Consider the following 22,232-nt stretch of genomic DNA (forward strand, 5'->3'; position numbering starts at 1 on the left):
TATTTTCAGTTGGAAATTGAATATATATCTTCTTATCCCACATTTCAATGTACAATTCTTAATTCCAGCCAAACATGATGCTAGGAGCTGTATTGTTTGAGACAAAAAAAACTGCAGATGCTGGAATCCAAAATAGACAAGCAAGAAGCTGGAAGAACACAGCCAGCTAGGCAGCATCAGGAGGTGGAGAAGTCAACGTTTTGGGTGTAACCCTTCTTGAGGACTGGGGATGGGTGTAAGGGGAGTTTCGGATAAAGGGGTGGGGTGGTGGGGAATGGTTTGTGAGGTAGGGATAGGTGAACACAGGTAGAGGGTACAACCTGGTTGGTCGATGGGAGAACTGAAAATGGTTGGTAGCTGGAAGACAGGATTGATTAGAGGAATGGAAGGGAAAGGGAAGGGCTGGGAAGGGAGTTGGGGAATGGGAAGGGAGGTTATTTGAAATTGGAGAACTCAATATTGAGTCCTCCGGACTGTAGGCTGCCCAGGCAGAAGATGAGTTGTTGTTCCTTATATTTGTGATTTGATTTGTTGTGGCAAAGGAGGAGGCCAAGGATGGTCATGTCGGAAAGGGAGTGGGAAGAGAAAGTAAAATGGGTGGTGACTAGGAGATCAGGTTAGCCCCTGTAAGCCCGGCTGAGATGCTCAGCAAAATATGCCCGGAGTTTACGTTTGGTCTCCGCAGTATAGAGAAAACCACATTGGGAGCATCAGATACAGTAAACTAGGTTGGAGGAGAGGCAGGTGAACCTCTGTCTCGCGTGAAAGGATTGTTTGCGGCCTGGATGGAGGTGAGGGTGGTGGTGTACTGGCAGATTTCACAGCTTTTACAGTTGCAGGTGAAGTAACCAGTAATTACATAGCACCATCTTGACAATTAGAATATCAGGCCAAGAAAACAAGACAGTTTGATTAATTGTCATAATTAATTTCAGTTGGTGAACCCAGCTTTATATATTAAAAATTTACAAGGTGTAACAACTGGATCTTTGGCCTCCATCAAAATCAAAACCGAGTTACTGATTACAATACAACATTCTTTTTCGACTTGGTTGATTGTCAGATTAACTGTTGAGAGTACATCATACTGAAAGTGTATTTGTGATTAAAACTATTCACAGAACAAATTATTATTGGTAGTGTTGTGGTTTCTGACCTGTGATAGTCCCTCCAATAAGGGCCACTCCAAGGGATGCACCTAATCCAGCAGCTTGATATCCAGCCTGTACAATACCAGATCTTCCAGTTGGAAAAGTTTGAATAAGTCTAACAAACAAAAATGTTGAACATTAGAAATTGTGCATGTTACAAACATATGAATTAAGATCAAAAATAGGCCATTCGGTGTTTTAAGCCTAATGAACCATTGAATAAGCTCATGGCTGCTCTATGTGCTGAATACACATTCTTATCTATCCCCAAAAACTTTTGACACCCCCTACCTCACAAGAATCTATGCATTTCCACTTTAAAAATATTCACATCACCATGGCCTTCTGAGGCAGAGAGCTCCAAAATTGCACAACTCTCTGAGAGAAAGGAATTCCCCGCATCTCCATCCTTAAAAGGTAACACCTAAACACTTTAAAACAATGTTTTCACTCTGACAATGACTCTGCTGAAGAGTTAGCTTGTTTTGTCTCCGTGGATGCTGCCTGCTTGCTGTGATTGCCAGCAGTTTTTACCACAAATCACAGTTCCTTTATCACAAACAACCAAAATGAGCTCTCCTGATTATGTGCTATGCCTGCCTATTAGCTGGACCACTTAATACTCTTTGCACCTTCGAATTCCACAATCATTCATCATTTAATTAATACTCTGCTCTTTTTTCATTATTCCTATCAAAACAAAAAGCTTGACATTTTCCTGCATTATGGTCTATAATCAAGATTGTTGCAAATACTTCAGTCTTACTTTTTGCACTAATTTGCTGGTCTCCCCCATCATTGAATTAGAGAAATCTCTTGAACCTCCTCCTCTCGTGAGTTGTTCAGTTATCCACCACCATTCACAATGAGTGTAGCAGGACTGCAGAGCTTAGACCTAATTGATTGGTTATGAGATCACTTAGCCCTGTCCATCACTTATTGCTTCTGTTGTTTGGCATGAAGTTAGTCCTGTATTGTAGCTTCATCAGGTTGACATCTACATTTTAGGTATGTCTGCTGTTGCTTTTGGCATATTCTTCTCATTCTTCCTTGAATTAGGGTTGATCTCCCAGCTTGATAATTATGGTGGAATTGGGGAAATGCTAGGCCTTGAGGTGACAGACTGTGGTTACAATCCGATGATGCACTGCGCCTCATGAGCTGTGAATTGCTGGCTCTGTTTGAAATCTATCCCATTTAGCATGGTGGTGGGATTCCACAACACAGTAGAAGCTTAAATGCCAAGCCAGGCCTTCATCTCCACAAAGACTGTGCGGTGGTTACATCTACCATTACTGTCATGCATGTCATTTGTGAAAGGTAGATTGGTGAAGATGAGGTCAAGTTGATTTTCCTTCATATTTATGCCCTCATTGCCTGTTTTAGAACCAACCGAGCATTTATGTCTTTTAGGACTTGACCAGCTGAGTTCCTAGTGGCAGGAGCGGTAGGGGATAAGCAGCAGAAGATTTCCTTGCTCATTTTTGACCTAAAACCATGAAACTTTGTGCGGTTTAAAAGTCAACTCCTTCCCAACTTTATACTACTATTCCGGCACTTCTGATGAGACTTTCCTGAAACTTGAAAAGGACATAACCAAGGATGCTGATGGTGTTGACTGGGACATTCTAAGATATAATTCAATTTCAGTGCAAGATTAACCGGTGGAATTATTAATGGGGTGAAGGTTGAAAACAGATGTATCAATTTTAGATTAGCATCATAAGTGAGAAATGTCTTCTTAGGACTAGGAGATGATAATACAACTATAAAAAAGTAGAAAACAGTAAAGTTGCTAAAACACAGAGTGAACACACTGTTAACCTTAAAGTCAGGATCGACAGTCTGGTTGAGAAACAAGAGGTCAGAATCCATGGTCATCAGAAAAACAGGCCAACTGAGATCTTATTTTGTAAAAGTACCTGAAACAGCATTTAGAGACAAAGTGTATTGATCTTACTTGAGCCAAGAATTGAGACCAAGTATGTTTTACTACATACATCAGTGTACGGAGCAGGCTGACAATTCTGGAAGTGGCACAACACCACCAACTTAATGCTAAACTCAAGCGAACCAGATTGGGATCTCCAGTCAGAGTTCCAAGCTATCTCAAGCTGCGAGATTTTGACCTTGAGGGGATGTCAAGATGGGGATATTGCTCTTAACAATTCTAATGGTTATAATGATTGTAATCATGGCAGTAGTGATTACGAAGTTTCAAGTAAGTAAAGTAACTTACTGGAATAATGTAGACTAAATACAATGTAGAGAGAAGCTTGGGGAAAAATATATAATAAGATTCATGTATGTCATGATATGTGATGACCTGTCTCTGACATCATTAAGAAAAGACACAACAGTCTTGAATGTGTGCGTGAACAGAGAAGTCTTAGACACTATTGAAGAAGTTGTTTTTGGTAATCTACAATGTAATAAGGCATTAAAGGAGTGTTACAGAACATAAGAAGTTGAAGAATCTTATTTAGAGATAAGAAGCAAGCAGCCTCAGGCTGTGTGTATGTGCTGACACTCACAGCCTGAGAGAAGCCAGACAGGTGTCTCAATGTACAGGCAGCAGTATTGGCATAAAGTACAACATGTAGCAGAACAAAGATGCATTCTCAGACTTTGAGAGAGGAACTGTGATCACAAAACATTCAAACAAGATTTTGAGCTATAGAATACCTACAGTGTGGAAGCAGGCCATTCGAGTCCACACTGACCTTCCAAACAGAATCCTGCCCCCTATGCTATACCTGTAATTCTGCATTTTCCGTGACTAGTCCACCTAACCTACACCACGAATAATTTAGTATGGCCAATCCACCTCAACTGCGCATCTTTGGACTAACGGAGGAAACCCATGAACTGACAGGGAGAATGTGCAAACACCACACAGACAATTGCCCGAGAGTGGAATTGAACCCTGGTCCCTTCCTGCCTCAAACTAATGCCCTAGGCCTCCCTTAGCCTGCACCTTCTTGGGAAACAGCATCGAAACAATCTTACTATCCATGGTTCACCCTCAGCTGATAGCTGTCATCAATGTTTACTGACAAATCACAACTGGATAAAATGCTTGACAGAAGCTCAGTTCCAGAAGCAGTCATCGCAAAATAAAAAAAGTATTGTTGCTGTAGTCCAGATTGCACTTCAATAGTGCAAATTTCTTCCTGCAATATTGGGATTATTAAATCACCAAATATCTATTCAGCTGTTGACTCAGCTGAAGAAGAGCTTAACATCCAGATTAAATAGTGTTATAACTCACTAGGATTGTGCACTGGAAATCAAGTCCCCTTATTCCAGGAACTTTTACAGTTTTGAAATGATTTAGTCAAACTATGTAAAGTCTGCAATTTACCTGACTGATGAACTCCAGTTAAAAGAAAAAAACTCACTAGTTTTTCTGTACTTAATATGAAAGTAGCTGATTATTTGATCAAATTGCCTTTAATTAATTGAAATTAGGAAATGTGAATTGCTAACTTATAACTCTACACATGAACTTTCTCTTTTTCTAAATTTCCCCCTTCATACATACAGCCACACAAAGACAGACAAGACACTGATATTAAGAGTGGAAAATGAAAAAAATTCAAGGAAACACAGTTTGATGGCACTAATCTGGAACACAGGATGCAATAATTTGTTTCTTTTAGTTGTTTGCTGTTAGCACAAGGTTGTTTGCAAACTGATGCTCTCTTTCATTCACTGGTTGAGTGTTAATCCTTTCACTATATCTAGGCGTATTTTATTCCTCCTTCAACAGATGACTTGCAGAGGAAGGTGAGTAGAGTGGAAGCCAGCTAACTGTTACTTGTACCTCCACAAGAGAAAGAGATTTTGTTTATGCGTTCTGTTTGCAGATTAGATAGCTCTCTGCTGTTCTGGCTTCACACAAGCCCACGGTCACTTGGGAAGGAGCTAACCAAGATGTTGCCAAGGAATTATCCCCTTCAGATCAAATCCCTTTGTTCCAGGGTATCTACTCTCCATTTCACTGTTCCAGGGAAAGCAGTGTTGTGTGCAATTCACAATATGCTCCACAAAAATTGCAGCCATCTTTTTTACATAGTCTTCTTGGTTTAAACCAATATCTTCTGCTTTTATTTACTCCACAGTATAAAATCAAAGGACATGAAAAGATGTAGTCTTCACAGGTGGAGAATGGAAATATATAAAAAAGTGTCATTTCATTGCAAAAGTTTAAAAAAAATCTCAATTTCTACCCTTAATGCCAAGGGATAATGGTGCAAGACAAAAAAGGTGGTAATAGAACAAGTAAAGAAACCAATAATGTTTGGAATGGATGTGTGAATGTGAAAAGGAGCAAGATTAGTAATTGTTATCATTTCTTAAAATGGGGAAAAGATTACAATTGAAAATGATTGAATTCCACGTTATATTGTGCTGAATTTATGCTATTTCTCAAGCATATATCAAGCTTCATTAGAACCATGTGGAATTTGAGAAAGAGATGACACAAGAGGGGACAACATTGTTAAGAAGTCAATTATGAGGGACAAACCAGCTGAAGTGATGGGTCTACTATGGCAAATCTGTTTGTGGATCTTGAAAAGGAAGAAAAAGTAGCTTGTTTGGGTTTATGTGACAGTGAGACTGAAATCTGTAGAGGGAAAATTTCCAGAGACGATGAGATCAGTTGCAGTCTTAGCATTCAATAACTTAATGGTTGGTGTTGGGGTCACAGTCCAAGAGAGATAGGACAATGTGTCAGTTAGTATTCCATTCCCAGTAGTTCAAGGTTGCTTTTCCAAATAAATGGCCAAAATCTGTGCACGGTATTTAAAATGTAGAACTTAATCAACCACAATAAATTGTGTCCCTTAACAAAACTTACCCTGGACCATATACCTTTTCACTGGCCATGGCAGATGCAATTATACCAGCCAGACCTCCAAGTATTCCAGGCATGCCATGAAGATTGTGTACACCACAGGTATCATGTATTTTCAATTTAGATGCTAAAATTGGCTGGAGAGAGAATAAAGAAAGAACTAATTAGTAAAATAATTGCTTTATTTTCTTCTTGAGAATGGGAAGCATTTTTATTTGGGTTACAAATGGTTATCTAACATTATTTTATGAGTCAAAATCACTATAAACAACCTCCATTCTTCACTAGCCAATCACTCAATCATTGCAGAAGCAGAAAGGTTGAGATCAAATGAAGAGAATTTAAAAATAAAAACTTTAAAACTATTGGAAGTGTGCGTTAGGTCTTGGTGATCAAAATAATTTTGCTAAACACTTTGCTTTTGTCTGTTCTGTTACTAGGATATAAATCAGAAGAACTTTATCATGACCAGGAAACCTACGCCACCACATTGCCAACCAGGCAGCAAAGCTCAAAATGGCTTCCTTTTCCCTTATTTCATCTTGTCTTAATATTAATATTGAATTACCGTTCAAATTTATTCTTTCTCCATTACTTTTTCTGTAAAATTTTTCTGTCAAAGTTGTTTATTTTCTTTTCATTTTGAAATCTTTTAAAATCAGTTTTTATTTTTCTGGCATGCCTGATAATCGTTTTGTTTTATTAGGTCATTCTAATGTTTTAAAATCCAAAAAGGATTGTGAATCTGTTAGCTATCTGTAGCTAAAAGTAACATGTATTCTATTCTTGGCTTCTAGCTGATATTTTCTTTTCCACACTGAGGTACAACTTATTAAGGAGCTGGGTAAAACATATATTTTAAGAGATGCCAAACTATCTGTTAACACATCTTTCTGGGTCAGATATTGACTGATCTGATATAAATTCAGAAAACAAACATTATTATCTTCTGATACAAAAATCAATTCCTCACAGCTGGTCTCAGTCCAATATCCTATACTTTATTTTCAGAAGTGTAACAGACTTTGTTCAGTGAAGGTTTGACAGTAGAGTGAAAACAGCACATTGGTAATTTCCTTGTTGATGCTAAATGAACTATCAAACAAGTTTTCATTCACTAATACTAATCAAACACCTTTTTATGTTTCAAAAGGAAGTTTGGATCTTTATGATTAAAAGTCACAGAACACGGGTGGGCGACACGGTGGCATAGCAGTTAGCACTGTTGCCTCACAGCGCCAGAGACCCGGGTTCAATTCCCGCCTCAGGCGACTGACTGTGTGGAGTTTGTACGTTCTCCCCGTGTCTGTGTGGGTTTCCTCCCACAGTCCAAAGATGTGCAGGTTAGGTGAATTGGCCATGCTAAATTGCCCGTAGTGTTAGGTAAGGGGTATGAGTGGGTTGCGGGTCGGTGTGGACTTGTTGGGCCGAAGGGCCTGTTTCCACACTAATATAATCTAATCTAACACTGATTCCATCCTTTTTTGTTGTCTCCTTCACTTGCTATCATACAATAAAATAATGTGATTGATCTAAATGTTTAAAATTACTTCTCTGCATTTGTGACTGAAGGAAGAGACTATAGAGGGGGTAGAAAGTCATTTTCAGTTACATTTAAACTCAACATAAAATCAGGTGAGTGTAAATTGGGAAGCTGATCTGATCCAACCGATTTCCAGCAGAACAGGTTTGATTAAATTATCCTTCTGAATGTCATTACCTATTGATAAAAGAAATAGCAAAGGTTGCATCTACAATCAGTTGGAAATATTTGTAAATGTCCATAGGTTATTCTCTAATTGGGCTGTAGAGGATTAATAGTATGGCCCAGAATTCAGAGGAGTGGATAATCTCACGGTGAATATCCTGGACAGGATATTTTCCTCCTTTTTAGTTTGTAATATTTTTGTGCTGTATATTTCTGTAAAATTTAAATTGTTAATGGTATGGTGACATTAACAGGACTTTTGGCACCTTCTAAATGATGGAGTCAATAATCAATCACCTTAAGGTAGATTTGCTAGTATCCTGATTTTTCTAGTTTCCTGATTTATCAGGATATTGACTGGGCTGGAGAGTTTTAGTTATGAAGAGAGATTGGACAAACTGGTTGTTGACCTTAAAGTATAGGAGATTGAGATGCATAAAATTATGAATGGCATAAATAGGTTAGTCATTGATGGAGGGATCAGTGGCTGGGGACATAAATTTCACGTAAGCTGCAGAAAGTTTGGAGGAGATGTGAGGAAAACCTTTTCACCCAGAGGGTGGTGGGAACCTGGAACTAACTCCTTTTAAGATTGGTAGAAGTAGACACCATCATTACATTTAAAAGGTATTCAGATGTGCACCTGCAAAGCAAGGCATACAAGGCTAGAAAATGAGATTAGAATTGTTACTTTCTTTTTTGACTGGCATAGATGCAATAGGCCAAATGGCTTTTTTTCTATATTGTAGATCCATATGACTCTCAGCAATTAATTTTAAGGATGGTGAAAAAACAGAGCAAATGACCCAGAAGAGAAAAGGGTGAATTAGAATCAATAAAAACGGAAAGGTCTGCCAATGCTGGAAATCAGAGACAAAAACAGACATTGTTGGAAAGCTCAGAAGGTCTGACAGCATCTGTGGAAAGAAATCAGAGTTAATGTTTTGGGTTCAGTGACCCTTTCTCAGAACCTTGTGTGAACTATTAGCCTCTATTTCTGTGAGGCTAAAAATAGAGCAGCACAAAACATTCAGCAGTTTGTGGCAGTTCACTTCTCTCCCTTTTCCACAGAGTGCTGGTCTTTTCACATATAAAAGTAATGATTGTAGTGAGCTCACCATTACTTTTCCAGCATTTCTGAAATAATTTCAAGGTTAGAATGTGGAGTAATTTATTGACAAATTGTTGGCAATCTATTCTCTTAATTTAGCTATTTAGTTGATGTGTTTCTTTATTTAGCAGGCATGTATTAATAATAAATAAATGTGATTTTCTGCAATTATGTTTGCAACTAAATTTTTCCAACATGTTCTGTTACAAGCAAGTATCTGCATAAAATTTATAAAAATGTACATTTTTAGTGAATTTTCCAAAAGAGAAAATCAAGTTGTAATTTTTGCTGAAATTGTATGTTATGAATTGTAATGTAGGTCATTCACAAATAGGGGTTTAATAATGGGTTTTATATATGCAGAGAGAGTTCTTCAATTTGATCAATTGCTCCCAAATCAAGGTAAAAATTGACACGTTCACAAAATCAGAGATTTAATAATGCAAGTGTCAAAACCTACTGTCAGATATTTAAATCCAACTGTGGAGATTATTCCAGCCGTAAATCCAATCAACAGACTTCCATAAGGGTGGATCATCATGTCAGCAGAGGTCCCAGCGGCTACACCACCTGCTAGAGTAGCATTTTGTATGTGGACCTGCACAAAGGAAAGCAAGCACTAGTTTCACTTGAGAAACAGCAAAACAAAATTTACTTGACACGTTAAAAATCAGCATAATTTGTAAGAATCGGTCAAAATAAATAATTGGTTCAAAGGCTATCATTTTGGAAGACATTTTGGAAGAATCTTTGATTAGAAAATGTCAAAAAAACTACAATATAAATGAATCCCACAAAAATGTAAATACATATTTGACCACAACCTGGTTTAAAGATCACACGGTGGAGCATAACCATTTAAATCCTTTATATAGATTTAATTAATGTATGAGTTAGGGTGAACATTGATACATTTTAAAAATGTCAGCCATTGTATGCACTGCCTCATCATGTGCATTAATGCTCAGTGAAAATTGAAAACTATCAATGCTACACTGAAGGTCTAACTGAAGTCCAATAGAAGGACATCACATGGGAAATTACATCTTGAATTGCATAACTCTTGTGTCAGGAAATAATGTAACCACCCAGATGAAATTCACATCCACAAAATCCTTTACTTCTCAAGTTTCTTAACATTGATATGCTGCAGTATTGCAAGACCAGGGAAATATATCGACTCAAACATTAGAATTTCTTGGAATTTAGTCTGGGATACAATTTTCCCAACACTTGGTAGGAGCATGGTGACTATTCATCCTATTACAATTGCTGATGAAGCTATTATGGATGGAAGGGCTCTTCTTTGTGGTAAATAGCTGAGGTGTTCCACCTCAAGCAATAATAGCATTTAAGGCTGGGATTTACTCATTCCCAGTTTTTTGTTTTGTTGAATGAGATTCACAGCACCGATCTTTTATGACACAAAATGACATTTCTTACAAATCTTCTGCTCTTCACCTCATTAATTATGCAACTAGGCTCTTGGACATCTTATTCATGTGACCGGAAAAGTGGAGAGTGCTCACTTATACTGCCAGGACCATGTGGCGTTCCTACCACTGGCACCATATTTAAGTAACAATTGCAAACCATTTCAGGCATCGCAAGCCAGAAACTGTCCCTCACACTGTGGTGCTTAATCATTATCATCAAAGACATGATCCTGAAGAAAGGAAAGTTTGCTCTCACATTTCAGAAAGGGACTTGGATAGATGGGGAGGTGGAGAGGAGTGCAATCTTATTTCCTGCCAATTGCCACAGGAAGTCATACAACCAGACCCACGAGACCTGGATATATAGACTGTAGTTTGTTTGAGAGCTGTATTGTGAGTGAGAAATTACACTTATCAGTGCAGCAAGAAGGTCACTAATGTTCTGTACTCCACTAGCATATGTACCACCACCTTCTATCTGCCAACTCACACTTACAGGTTAGGGTGTGGGGTATGTCAGGGCGAGTGGATGGAAAAAAAATGAGAACTGCAGATGCTGGAGATCAGAGTTGAGAGTGTGATGCTGGAAAAACACAGCAGGTCAGGCAGCATCTGAGGAAAAGGAGACTCAATGTTTCGGGAATAAGCCCTTCATCATTCCTGATGAAAGTCTTATGCCTGAAACATCAACTCTCCTGCTCCTTGGATGCTGCCTGACCTACTGTGCTATTCCAGCACCACACTGTCGACTCAGTGGATGGAAAGGAGTTCTGATATGAGTGAGAAGGGTGTTCTCTTCTGAGTTTTTCTGGGTAAATATTAACCTGCCTGAGGCAGATCCCTCTGAATTCTCTACATTTCATAGATTCTTTCAGAGTGATCCAGAGACAGTAGAAAGTCCCATTCAATTTTCCAGGGGATTCCCACAGAGCCTGTTGCCTTTGGGATTCCAGATTGTCGTGGCTCAGAATTCCAATCTGCATGGCTCCACTAACCAGCTGGCCATTGGAATATCTGGGTGTATGATAAAATGAAAGTATTCATTCTCACCATGTCCAATTTTCCTTTCTTATCAACCAAGCTAGAGAGAGCATAAGCAGTGAGTACACATGCAGCCAGTGAGAAATAAGTGTTGATAATAGCTCTGTATTGTCCATCAGGGTTTTCTGCAATGGCAGAATTGAAGCTTGGCCAAAACATCCATAAGAAGAGAGTACCTGGAAAACATTTAGAATAATCTCCAATTATTCCAGAGCTTTAAAAATATGATGATGTAATTATCATAAAATATGATATGATTATTACAAATTCTGTTTCAGCTTATGGACTGAAGTTTATACATTTCTGTCATTACATGTAAAATAAAAAAAACAAACAAAACAGAAGAGGCACTTTTAGCATTCAACATTATATAATTGTTTAAAATATTGTGCCTCTATCTAGAAACTTCCTGTCCTCCCACAAAAAAAATGTATCGCTTCCATTCATAAATATTATTTAAATAAACAATTATTTGGATCTGGGTTCAAAACCAGATGGAATAAAAATATCTTTTGTCCACAGACTATTTCAGATGAATTTGGCCATATCAAATCAGTTCCTGGAAAATAGAAGGTTATTGTACCAAAATCCATCTAATTTTGTACAAGAACTAACTTAGCAAACTTGGAAGATTGTAGTGTGGGAAATTAATAAGTACCATATTGCTTTTCAGAAATTTGTGTTCAGATGTATTATTAGGATATGGACAGAGGGCCAGTCAATTCTGTGTATAATCATAGGGCTAGATTTTCTAGATCCCAAACCACAGTGGAGCTGAAAAAAACAGGCACTAACTAAGCTGGCCAGATATCTTGTATGTTTTCCACCTTTGGCCACTTTCATGAGGGCAGGAGAGGAACTAAGCTTCAGAACTTGTCTGTCCCTTTAAAGGAAGCTAATGACACCATAGTGGGGTTATTGAGACACTGCTCCAGATAATAAAAAAAAATTCAGTCTTTAGCAGCTGTTGAATTTTGCATCAGCTACATTGAGATGTGAATGGGAAGTGGGAAGAGTTTAAAAGTTAAGAATATGTTTTTGTCTCCTTTGCAGTTCTTTGTGAAATTTTGCAGCACGTGTGTTCAGTAACATGTGTTATTTGGAAGAAGTAACTTCTTCATTGCTCTTTAAGCGACATTTTTGCCAGGCTATTTCTTCTGCCAGTTGGTAAGCTCTCAAGAAAAACATCAACAATGTAAGTATAGAAAAGTCTTTGATGAATTAAATATTTCATCCCATGGACAGTTCAGATTATTGAAAGTGCAGCTCTGCATGCTTTATCATTTCCAATTGCTTTTATATGTTCTGGCTAGGTGGCTGTTAAGATGTCAGTTCTGAAGTCAATGGCTGAAGTTTTCAAATTGCTGTAGATGAGATTCCTGGCTCCTGGTTTGCCATAAACCATGTCAACCTTTCTAACACAATCGTTTCCTCTTCATCTCATTAATTCAGCAACTGGCCTCTTTGGCACTTGTCTCATAAAAATTGTGGTTATAAGTGCTCATGACTGTGAAGGACTTTGTGACAGTCACACAACAGGTGCATTATTTAAACTCCAGCTGAACACCACATCAGACACTGCAAGCCAGGAATTGTCCCTCTGAAACATCTTCTTCCAGTGCCAGATATGAAATATGATTCAGAAATGTTAATTTCCATTGAGAGTTTAAGTTAGCATCTGATTAGATTTGCTTATCCATCAAGGAGGCAATTAGTGTAAACCAAGTAATGATCATTATTACTTGAGGCCATCATTTTTTTAAAGTGCACTCTTGCAAAAAAAAATCTGTCAATGATGCCAGGTCAGTGGCATTTCTGAATCAGTGGATGCATGGTTAATGCAATTGCCTCAAGCAGGGACACACATTCAAATAATCTTATTCTGCTCCTGAAGAGAAAAACAGCAACATCTAGTCTGCAGCACAATCTCTTGAACTTTCTGTATTGATGACAAGAGAGTAGTAGGTAGTTATCTAAAATTTACTAGGTTAACCCAAATGTAATGAAATAAAAAATAACATATGAAATCTGCTCTATTGAAAAGTCAGTGGTTAAATGATGACCTCATGATTAGAAAGGTCTTAATATTCTTGCTTCTGAAGGAATGTGTATACTTAAATGAAGTGCTGTAAGCACATCAGCAATAACTGAACTCCAACAAAGTGTATGGCTGAAGTTCTGTTTAAAGCAAAGTAGGACACTAGATGTGATCATGTTTACGATGTCAAAAATCACACAACACCAGTTTATACTCCAACAGGTTTAATTGGAAGCACTAGCTTTCGGAGCGACGCTCCTTCATCAGGTGATTAAGAGCGTCACTCCGAAAGCTAGTGTGCTTCCAATTAAACCTGTCGGACTATAAACTGGTGTTGTGTGATTTTTAACTTTGGACACCCCAGTCCAACACCGGCATCTCCAAATCATGTTTACTACCTACTAGTTAAACTGAGTGTGCTTGATGGTAGAATTGTGCTGCGTAAATATACAGTTGATAATATGACAAGGTAACAACAGTGTGAGCATATTAAGCATGATGTCAAAATTCATTAAAACAAAGCAATAGTAAACTTCTTTTCAGGAAAACAAGAAAATATCTCAATGAGTTCATGATCAAACTGACTGTAGTAGATGACATATTTCTGATGTCCGCCAGTGGTCAAACTGATCAAATTCCTAGAGACTGGACAGGGTCTAAGTTTAAAAACACAGCCAGCTTATATGGAAAAGAATCTTGTGTGTGTGTGTGTGTGTGTGTGTGTGTGTGGGGGGGGAGGGGGGGGGGGGTTGGGGGGAAGTTGGGGGGGGAGGGGGGGCGGTGGTGGCGGGGCAGTTGCCTGATCAGCAATTTGAGGTTGAGACTGAGTAGGCTGATCAACATTTTAGTCTGTTTCAGACAAGTCCATGTCAACTTGGTCAATAGCTATGGTAAGCATTGTATGACTAAACTGTGATGCATTACTATTATTGGGGTATTTTGAAGTGTTCTTTGCTTTAATAAAGAACATTGGGTATTCATTGTTAGAAGTGCCTGCGTTATTGATATCCAGAGTAAACCTGATTGACCGGGAAAAGTGGAAATAAAAACCTGACACATATGCACAAGTTGCCAAAACAAATGTAACTTTCACATGAAGAAGTAACAATGTATGGATTTGTAGGAGTACACTTGAGATCATAGATTAAAAAGGAAGAATGCCATACAATTATGTAGTGCCTTTAATGCAGTCAAATGTGTTTCCGAAGAGTAAAATCAGAAAACGACATAAAGAGAAGTAGTCAAACACTTGCTTAGGGAGGTAGGTTTGAAGCAGAAACTTAAAATAATGGAGAAATATGAAGAATCAAAGGAGTTTAGGAAGATTTTTCCACAGCCTTAGACTGAGACATCTGAAAACATTACCACTATTGTTGGATACAGGAAGTGGGTAGATATAAAAAAGGTGACATTTGAAGAACACAGATTATATTGAGGAAGTAGTTCTGGAGGAGGTTATAGGGTTTGGGAGCGATGAAGGTATACATACTTGCATAAGAGTATGAGAATTTTAAAATGGAAGCAACCGTGGAATGCCTCAGGGGTTGAAGCTGGGCCCATTATTGTTTGTTATCCATAACAATGATTTGGATGAGAATGTACAAGGCGTGATGAGTAAGTTTGCTGATGACAGTAACATAGGCAGTAGTGTGGACAGTGAGGCAGGTTATCAGAAACTACAGTAGGGCTGGGGAAGTGGACTGAGAAACAGCAAATGGAGTTTAACATAGATAAGTGTGAGGTCTTGTATTTTGGAAAGTCAAATCAAGGTAGGGCCTTAAGGAGTGCAGTGAAACAGAGGGATCTTGGAGATCAGGTTCACAATTCTCTGAAAGTGGAGTCACAGATAGACAGGGCAGTGAAGAAGGCTTTTGACACGCTGGCCTTCATTAGTTAGGGCACTGAGTATAGAAGTTGGGAAGCTAAATTGCAGTTATACAGGACATTGGTAGGGCCGCACTTGGAGTATTGTGTTCAATTTTGGTCACCTTGCTATAGGAAGGATGTTATTAAACTGGAAAGACTGCAGAAGAAATTTACAAGGACGTTGCCAGGACTCAAGGGTCTGAGTTACAAGGCGAGGTTGGACAAACCAGGACCTTTTCCTTTAGAGCGTAGGTGACTGAGGAGGGATCTTATAAAAGTGTATAAGATCATGAGAGACATGGATAGGGTGAATGCACTCAGTCTTTTTCCCAGGGTTAGGGAATCAGGAACTGGAGGGTGTCAGTTCAGGTTTAGAGGGAAAGAGTAAAAAGGAACCTGTGTGGCAACGTTTTTACACAGAGGGTGGTACACGCAGAATGAGCTGCCAGTGTAAGTGGTTGAGGCATGTGCATTAACAACATTTAAAAGGCATTTGGACAAATACATGGATAGGAAAGGTTTAGAAGTGCAGGAAAATGGGGTTAGTGTTGATGGACATTATGGTCGGCTGGTCCAGTTAGGGCCAAAGGGCCTGTCTCCATGCTGTCAGACTCTATGACTCTATGTCTGTACAACAGAGCTGGGAAGGAATGTAACATTAGACAGAGGTAGATAGGTACATAGATCAGAAATAGCCTGGTTAGTACACATTTGCATTTCATATTGTAGGGGTCCCCTACTAATTTCTAATATAGCTTGTATGGGCAGTACATTTTTGCTTACCAATCATAGCAAACAAATCTGAGTGATACACTGATCCTTCATTATCATGGCCACCTTGCAATCCTGGTCTGTATAGGACACGACTGACAGCAAGACCAAAGTATGCACCAAAAGCATGAATAGTCATCGACGCACCAACATCTTTGGCCTGTAAAATACCCAGATACCATGTGTTATTACCTTGGTTAGCGAAAATGCATAAACCTTCAAAATGCCTAGTTCAGGCAACATCTGCAGAGAAAGAAAAAAAATTCAGTTATTGTTCTTTTTAGGCCTTGGCGTTCAGGTTCATAGGTCAGGTTCATAGCTCCTTGAAAGTGGAGTCGCAGGTAGATAGGATAATGAAGAAGGCATTTGATATGCTTTCCTTTATTGGTCAGAGTATTGAGTACAGGAGTTGGGAGGTCATGTTGCGGCTGTACAGGACATTGGTTAGGCCACTGTTGGAATATTGCGTGCAATTCTGGTTTCCTTCCTATCGGAAAGACGTTGTGAAACTTGAAAGGATTCAGAAAAGATTTACAAGGATGTTGCCAGGATTGGTGGATCTGAGCTACAGGGAGAGGCTGAACAGGCTGGAACTGTTTTCCCTGGAGCGTCGGAGGCTGAGGAGTGACCTTATAGAGGTTTACAAAATTATGAGGGGCATGGATAGGATAAATAGACAAAGTCTTTTCCCTGGGGTCAGGGAGTCCAGAACTAGAGGGCATAGGTTTAGGGTGAGAGGGGAAAGATATAAAAGAGACCTCAGGGGCAACATTTTCACACAGAGGGTGGTACGTATGGAATAAGCTGCCAGAGGATGTGGTGGAGGCTGGTGCAATTGCAACATTTAAGAGGCAGTTGGATGGGTATATGAATAGGAAGGGATTGGAGGGATATGGGCCGAGTGCTGGCAGGTGGGACTAGATTGGGTTGGGATATCTGGTTGTCATGGACGGATTGGACTGAAATAGACTTTGTCTATTTATCCTATCCATGTCCCTCATAATTTTGTAAGCCTCTATAAGGTCACCCCTCAGCCTCCGATGCTCCAGGGAAAATAGCCCCAGCCTGTTCAGCCTCTCCCTGTAGCCCAGATCCTCCAACCTTGGCAACATCCTTGTAAATCTTTTCTGAACCCTTTCAAGTTTCACAACTCTTTCCGATGCTATTATCTGAGAAGTTTTCACGCTTCAACAAAATTTTGATGGATTTTAAATTTTGGTATCGTTATCCATGACACAAAAAGATCCCTGCACATGTGCAGATGCCATCCCTAATATCATCAAGGCATGACAGGCTGCAGAAGTGGTTGTACATGAACATCTGGCATTAATATTCCAGGATGTGGCTGCACATGAGCCAGTGATGATGCTGTTTTCAGTACATTGTGACATCAGCAGTAGAGCACGTGTAGAATTCCCCACAAAGTCCACCACAACTGCATATATGCTGCGGATGTCACAGCACTCGATTCTAAGAAGAATGCATCCATAAGGATCTATGTTGTTCCATCAGATCACTTGGATTGGATCTGGTGTATGTAAGGTTTCCAAAAAATATCTTCTATTACCATTGTTTCTTTCTAGTTATTTTCAATAATAGTTGTTCATGTTTATTCACCTGAATGCAGATCTGATCTTACTAGCTGGTGACAAGCGGTGAGCAGACTCACAGAATTATAAGCTATCAGGAAGTCAGCACCTGAAGTTAAATCCAGTAGCAATACAGAGCCAAGGGTGAAGGGCAAGGCTAGCCCAGCAATCTAACCATGGAGGAGGTTGACAACTAGCCCAGAGGCTGTATGGTACAGCAGGCTTTACGGTCAAACTGATTACTAGACTAGTCTGTCAATCAACATTGTAGGGAACTGACTTTGACTTGAGAAAGCAATTCCTTTCTAAACTCAGACCAGCTAAAAAGGATGGAATCGTCTTCACAGTTACAGAACCGAAAGCATGTGGAAAATGCACTTACTGCCATACTTCAAAATTCTGGAGATGATGCAAAGAATTTCCAGAGACAAAAAGCAGACCCTGTCAATATTGCAGAAAACAATGCTTACAGTCACAACAGCCTCTTAACATTACAAAAATCTGTACTAAGGAAATGTCACCACTTTTTAAGGCAAAGTTGAACAGCAAACCTGTTCTTTCTTGGTGAAATTGCAGATTGGGAGAGTCAATATTGGAGTGCCAACGATGCTGTCAATGGCTCTCATACTCACTTCAGTTTGGTCACAGGGGCTGAAGTCATTCAGGCTTCAATGGATGTGGAGGTTTACTTTATAACCTTTATCCAATTGTAAAGCTCATGTGGAACCAGCTGCAAGGTCAAAGGCAAGGCTAGGTTCAGCAATGTCAAGGCACAAAGACAATATTTTTGAAATCCTTTATGCTGTCTACAACCAGCCATATTCATTGCTCAGCAGGACAACTTGCAAAAACCTCAACAGCATTCTTAATGTAGATTCACGTATCAGTCAGAAACCAAGAAATTAATTTGAAGCAACAATATTCAATGTACTTTAAATTCCTGGGGAAACCACTCATTGTCCACCATGCCACACTGAAGACTGAAGCCTTTTGTAGTTATGTGCTATCAGCCACCTGTTTGTTCACACTCACAGAAAAGTTCCAAACTCAGTTAAAGTCAAAGATGCGATTCAGATTGAGGCCATGTCCCAGAAACAAGTTATTTGAAAACTTGTACAGCCAACTATGTGGTTCTTGGCAATGGTATCAGTTCCCAAACTTGGCTTAATATACCTGAACAAGGTGCTTCAATGAGAGCTAAATTGGGGCCATGGAGCAATAATTTACATACTGGACTACTTAAGGAAATGGCCCTAGAAATAGTTGTGGTCATCTTCCAAAATTCTATCGATTCTAGACCAGTTTCTGTGGATTGGCAGGTAGCTAATGTAATCCCACTATTGAAAAGAGGAGGCAGACAGATATCAGGGAATTAGGCCAGTTAGCCTGACATCAGTAATGAGGAAAGTTTTCAAATCTATTATAAAAGGTTTAGTAGCAGAGCACTTGGAAAACAGTGACAGGACTGGAAAGAGTCAGTGTGGATTTACAAAAGGGAAATCATGCTTGACAAATCTATTGGAATTTTTTAATGATGTAACTAGTAGAGTTGACAATGTAAACCCAATGGTTTATTTGCTCTTTCAGAAGGTTTCCATAAAAGAGATAAGCATGTAAAATTAAAACACTAGAGATTGGTGGCTAGTACACAGACATGGATAAAGAACTAACTGGCAAAGAGGAACAAAGAGCAAGAAAAAAAATGGCCTTCTTCTGAGTGGCAAACAGTGAATAGTGGAGTACCACGAGGGTCAGTGCTTGGACCGCAGTTATTCAAAATATATATTAATCATTTAGATGAGGGAACTAAATGTCTTCCAGAGTTGACAAGGTTGGCTTATGAGGAGAGATTGGGTAGACTGGGACCATACTCATTGGAATTTAGAAGAATGCGGGCAATCTTAAAGAAACATATACAATTATGAAGTGAGTAAAAAAGATAGAAGCAGGGAGGTCGTTTCAATTGGCAGGTGAAACTAGAACTAGGGAACATAGCTTTAAAATAATGGGAGCAGGTTTAGGATTGAGTTGAGGAGGAACTTCTTCACCCAAAAGGTTGTGAATTTGTGGAATATTGTGCGCACTGAAACAATTTAGTTTGCCTTGTTGAATGATTTTAGCCAAAGTTAGATAGATTTTTGAATAGTAAGGGAATTAAGAGCAGTGGGTAAGTGGAGCTAAGTCCATGAAAAGATCAGCCACAATCTTATTGAATGGTGTAGCAGGCTCGATGGGCCAGATGGCCTACTCCTGCTTCTATTCTTATGTAACATCTCCAAATTTGCAGAAGATACAAAGCTGGGGTGAGGATGAATTATGAGAAGAATACAAAGGTGCTACACTGTGATCTGGACAAGTTGAGTGATGGGCAAATGCATGGCAAAAGAAATATAATATAGATAAATTAAAGCACTAGAGATTGGTGGCTAGTACACTGACATGGATAAAGAACTGACTGGCAAAGACGAACAAATATAATATGGAGAAATATGAAGTTATCCACTTTGGTATCAGAAACAGGAAGGCAGATTATTATCTGAATGGCAATAGATTGGGAAAGGGGGAGGCTGTACAAGACTTGAGTGTCCTTGTACACCAGTCACAGAAAATAAGAATGTAGATGCAGCAGGCAGTGAAGAAGGCAAATGGTATGTTAGCCTCCACTGCGAAAGGATTTAAGTACAAGAGCAGGGATGTCTTGCTGCAATTGTACAGGGTTTATTGTAAAACTGCACCTGGGGCATTGTGTGCAGTTTGGTCTCCTTATCTGAGGAAGGATGTTCTGGCTATGGAAAGAGTGCAACAATGGTTACCAGATTGATTTTTGGGATGGCAGGACTAACATATGAAGACAGTCTGGATCAGTTAATACCATATTTCCTGGGAATGAGGGGATTTCATAGAAACCTTTAAATTCAGATAGAATTAGACAGAATATGTGCAGAAAAGATGTTCATGCCTACTAGAGACCAGAACCAGAGGTCATAATCTAAAGATTAGGACATTTAGGACTGAAAACAGGTTACATTTCGTTAGTTAGAGAGTGATGAGCCTGTGGAATTCTCTGTCACAGAAAGTTGTTGAGGTCAGAACATTAAATGCTTTCAAGAAGGAGTTAGGTATAGTTCATAGGACTAAAAGGATCAAAATGTATGTGTAGAAAATGGAAATAGCGTACTGAGTTGAATGATCAGACATGATCGTATTGAATGGTGTGGCAGACCCACAGCAGACAGCAGCCATCAAGGCATTTCCATCTTATAGGAATATTAGGGAGATCCAGTGATTATTGTGATTGCAGGACATTTCTTGCCCCTCTTACCCCTCTTTGCCTAATGAGTCTCTCAGAGAACTTTTGAAGGATTTTAGTTTGGTCTCTTCAAATTCAAGCATACATACCTTCAGGACTGTAGTGACCAAGTGTTCATTGCAAGCAAATATGGTAATCTCGAGAAGAGTCATAATCAGCAGTTGGATTGGACTGGTTTTCCCCAAGACAGCACCAAATGAAATCAGGGCAGTTGCTGTGCTGAAGTCTGCATTTATTAAGCTACAGAACAAAAACAATTAAATTACTTGCCATTGTTTATTTTCTGAATTCAGTTTAATGGTTAATTAATGTCATTTGTAACCAATAGTTACAATTTTACTCAAAATACTCAACTGCTATGCATCTTATAATTAATTGAATTTAAATTATTTCTGTTCAAATTCATGTCCAGTGTACTTTTCAATATTATAGCTAGTAGTTACCTATGGCTGATTAGGAATGCAGGTGTGGATTATTAGATTTCAGATTAGTTGATAAAAAAAATAATAAATACCATCATTTGGCATGTTATCTTTTTCCATTTGAAAATTACAAGTAATGCATCAATTTTAAATAATACCAGAAAGGCAAATGTATAACTGCCATGAAAAACTGAAATGTTATATTTTTGTTTGCTACTGGCTGTTTTTTGCGAGGCTGTGATTGAGATAATTTGTATACGAGGAAAGAAAAAAGCAATTGTCACTATTTTCCTAATCTGAGTATTACTTTCATTTACAATACATCCCTTATTAAGTTTTTTAAAAATTAGTTACGCCGTTGATTTGAGCTATTTCTTTCATCTTTCTGTGAAGTATGAGAAAACCCCAAATAATTATAATACAGACTAAAATTGAGACAATAAGGGTGGATTTTACTAATCTAGTGACATTGCCATATTGAAAATTTAGGTGCAGAGTTCAGAGGAAAGATTCAACAAAAATTGAGAAGACAGTCGTTAGGCAAGCAATTAATCAATAAAAGATTTAAAATACCTGAAAATGTCAACTTTGATTTTTCCATCTTTTAAATGGTGCAGCCAACCTTGCATCAGAATCCCCCATTGAAGACCAAATGCAGCAATGAGTAAATTAAATCCAACACTGCTAAATCCATAGTTCTTCAAGAAGGTCATCAGAAAACCAAATCCAACAAAAATCATTACGTGTATATCCTGGAAACCTGAATAAGGAATATGTATAACTCATTATCATCATTGGCCCATCTGAAACACTATATAGACAGTGGGGGGCTGATTTCCCTGAATTCCAGTATGTCAATGCTGTGTAGGATTAGCACATTCAAATGCATTACTTCTGGTTAATATCATAGGACACTCTGGTTGTTGTC

The 22,232-nt window shown here is 38.7% G+C and overlaps 1 protein-coding gene across 1 annotated transcript in view; it reads right to left on the reverse strand.

The window, feature by feature from the left end:
- The window catches only part of rhag (Rh associated glycoprotein), a 45,852-nt gene that overhangs the window by 2,762 nt on the left and 20,858 nt on the right, over positions 1–22,232 (reverse strand). The window contains exons 2-8 of the mRNA XM_072557175.1: positions 21,878–22,064; positions 20,972–21,122; positions 15,996–16,143; positions 11,318–11,484; positions 9,292–9,429; positions 6,016–6,149; positions 1,157–1,266 (exon numbers count right to left, since the gene is read on the reverse strand). Of these exons, the coding sequence (XP_072413276.1) occupies positions 1,157–1,266; positions 6,016–6,149; positions 9,292–9,429; positions 11,318–11,484; positions 15,996–16,143; positions 20,972–21,122; positions 21,878–22,064 (1,035 nt within the window). The remainder of the gene's footprint in view (positions 1–1,156; positions 1,267–6,015; positions 6,150–9,291; positions 9,430–11,317; positions 11,485–15,995; positions 16,144–20,971; positions 21,123–21,877; positions 22,065–22,232) is intronic.

This window comes from Chiloscyllium punctatum, chromosome 3 (genome assembly GCF_047496795.1).
Source record: "Chiloscyllium punctatum isolate Juve2018m chromosome 3, sChiPun1.3, whole genome shotgun sequence".
NCBI lineage: Eukaryota > Metazoa > Chordata > Chondrichthyes > Orectolobiformes > Hemiscylliidae > Chiloscyllium > Chiloscyllium punctatum.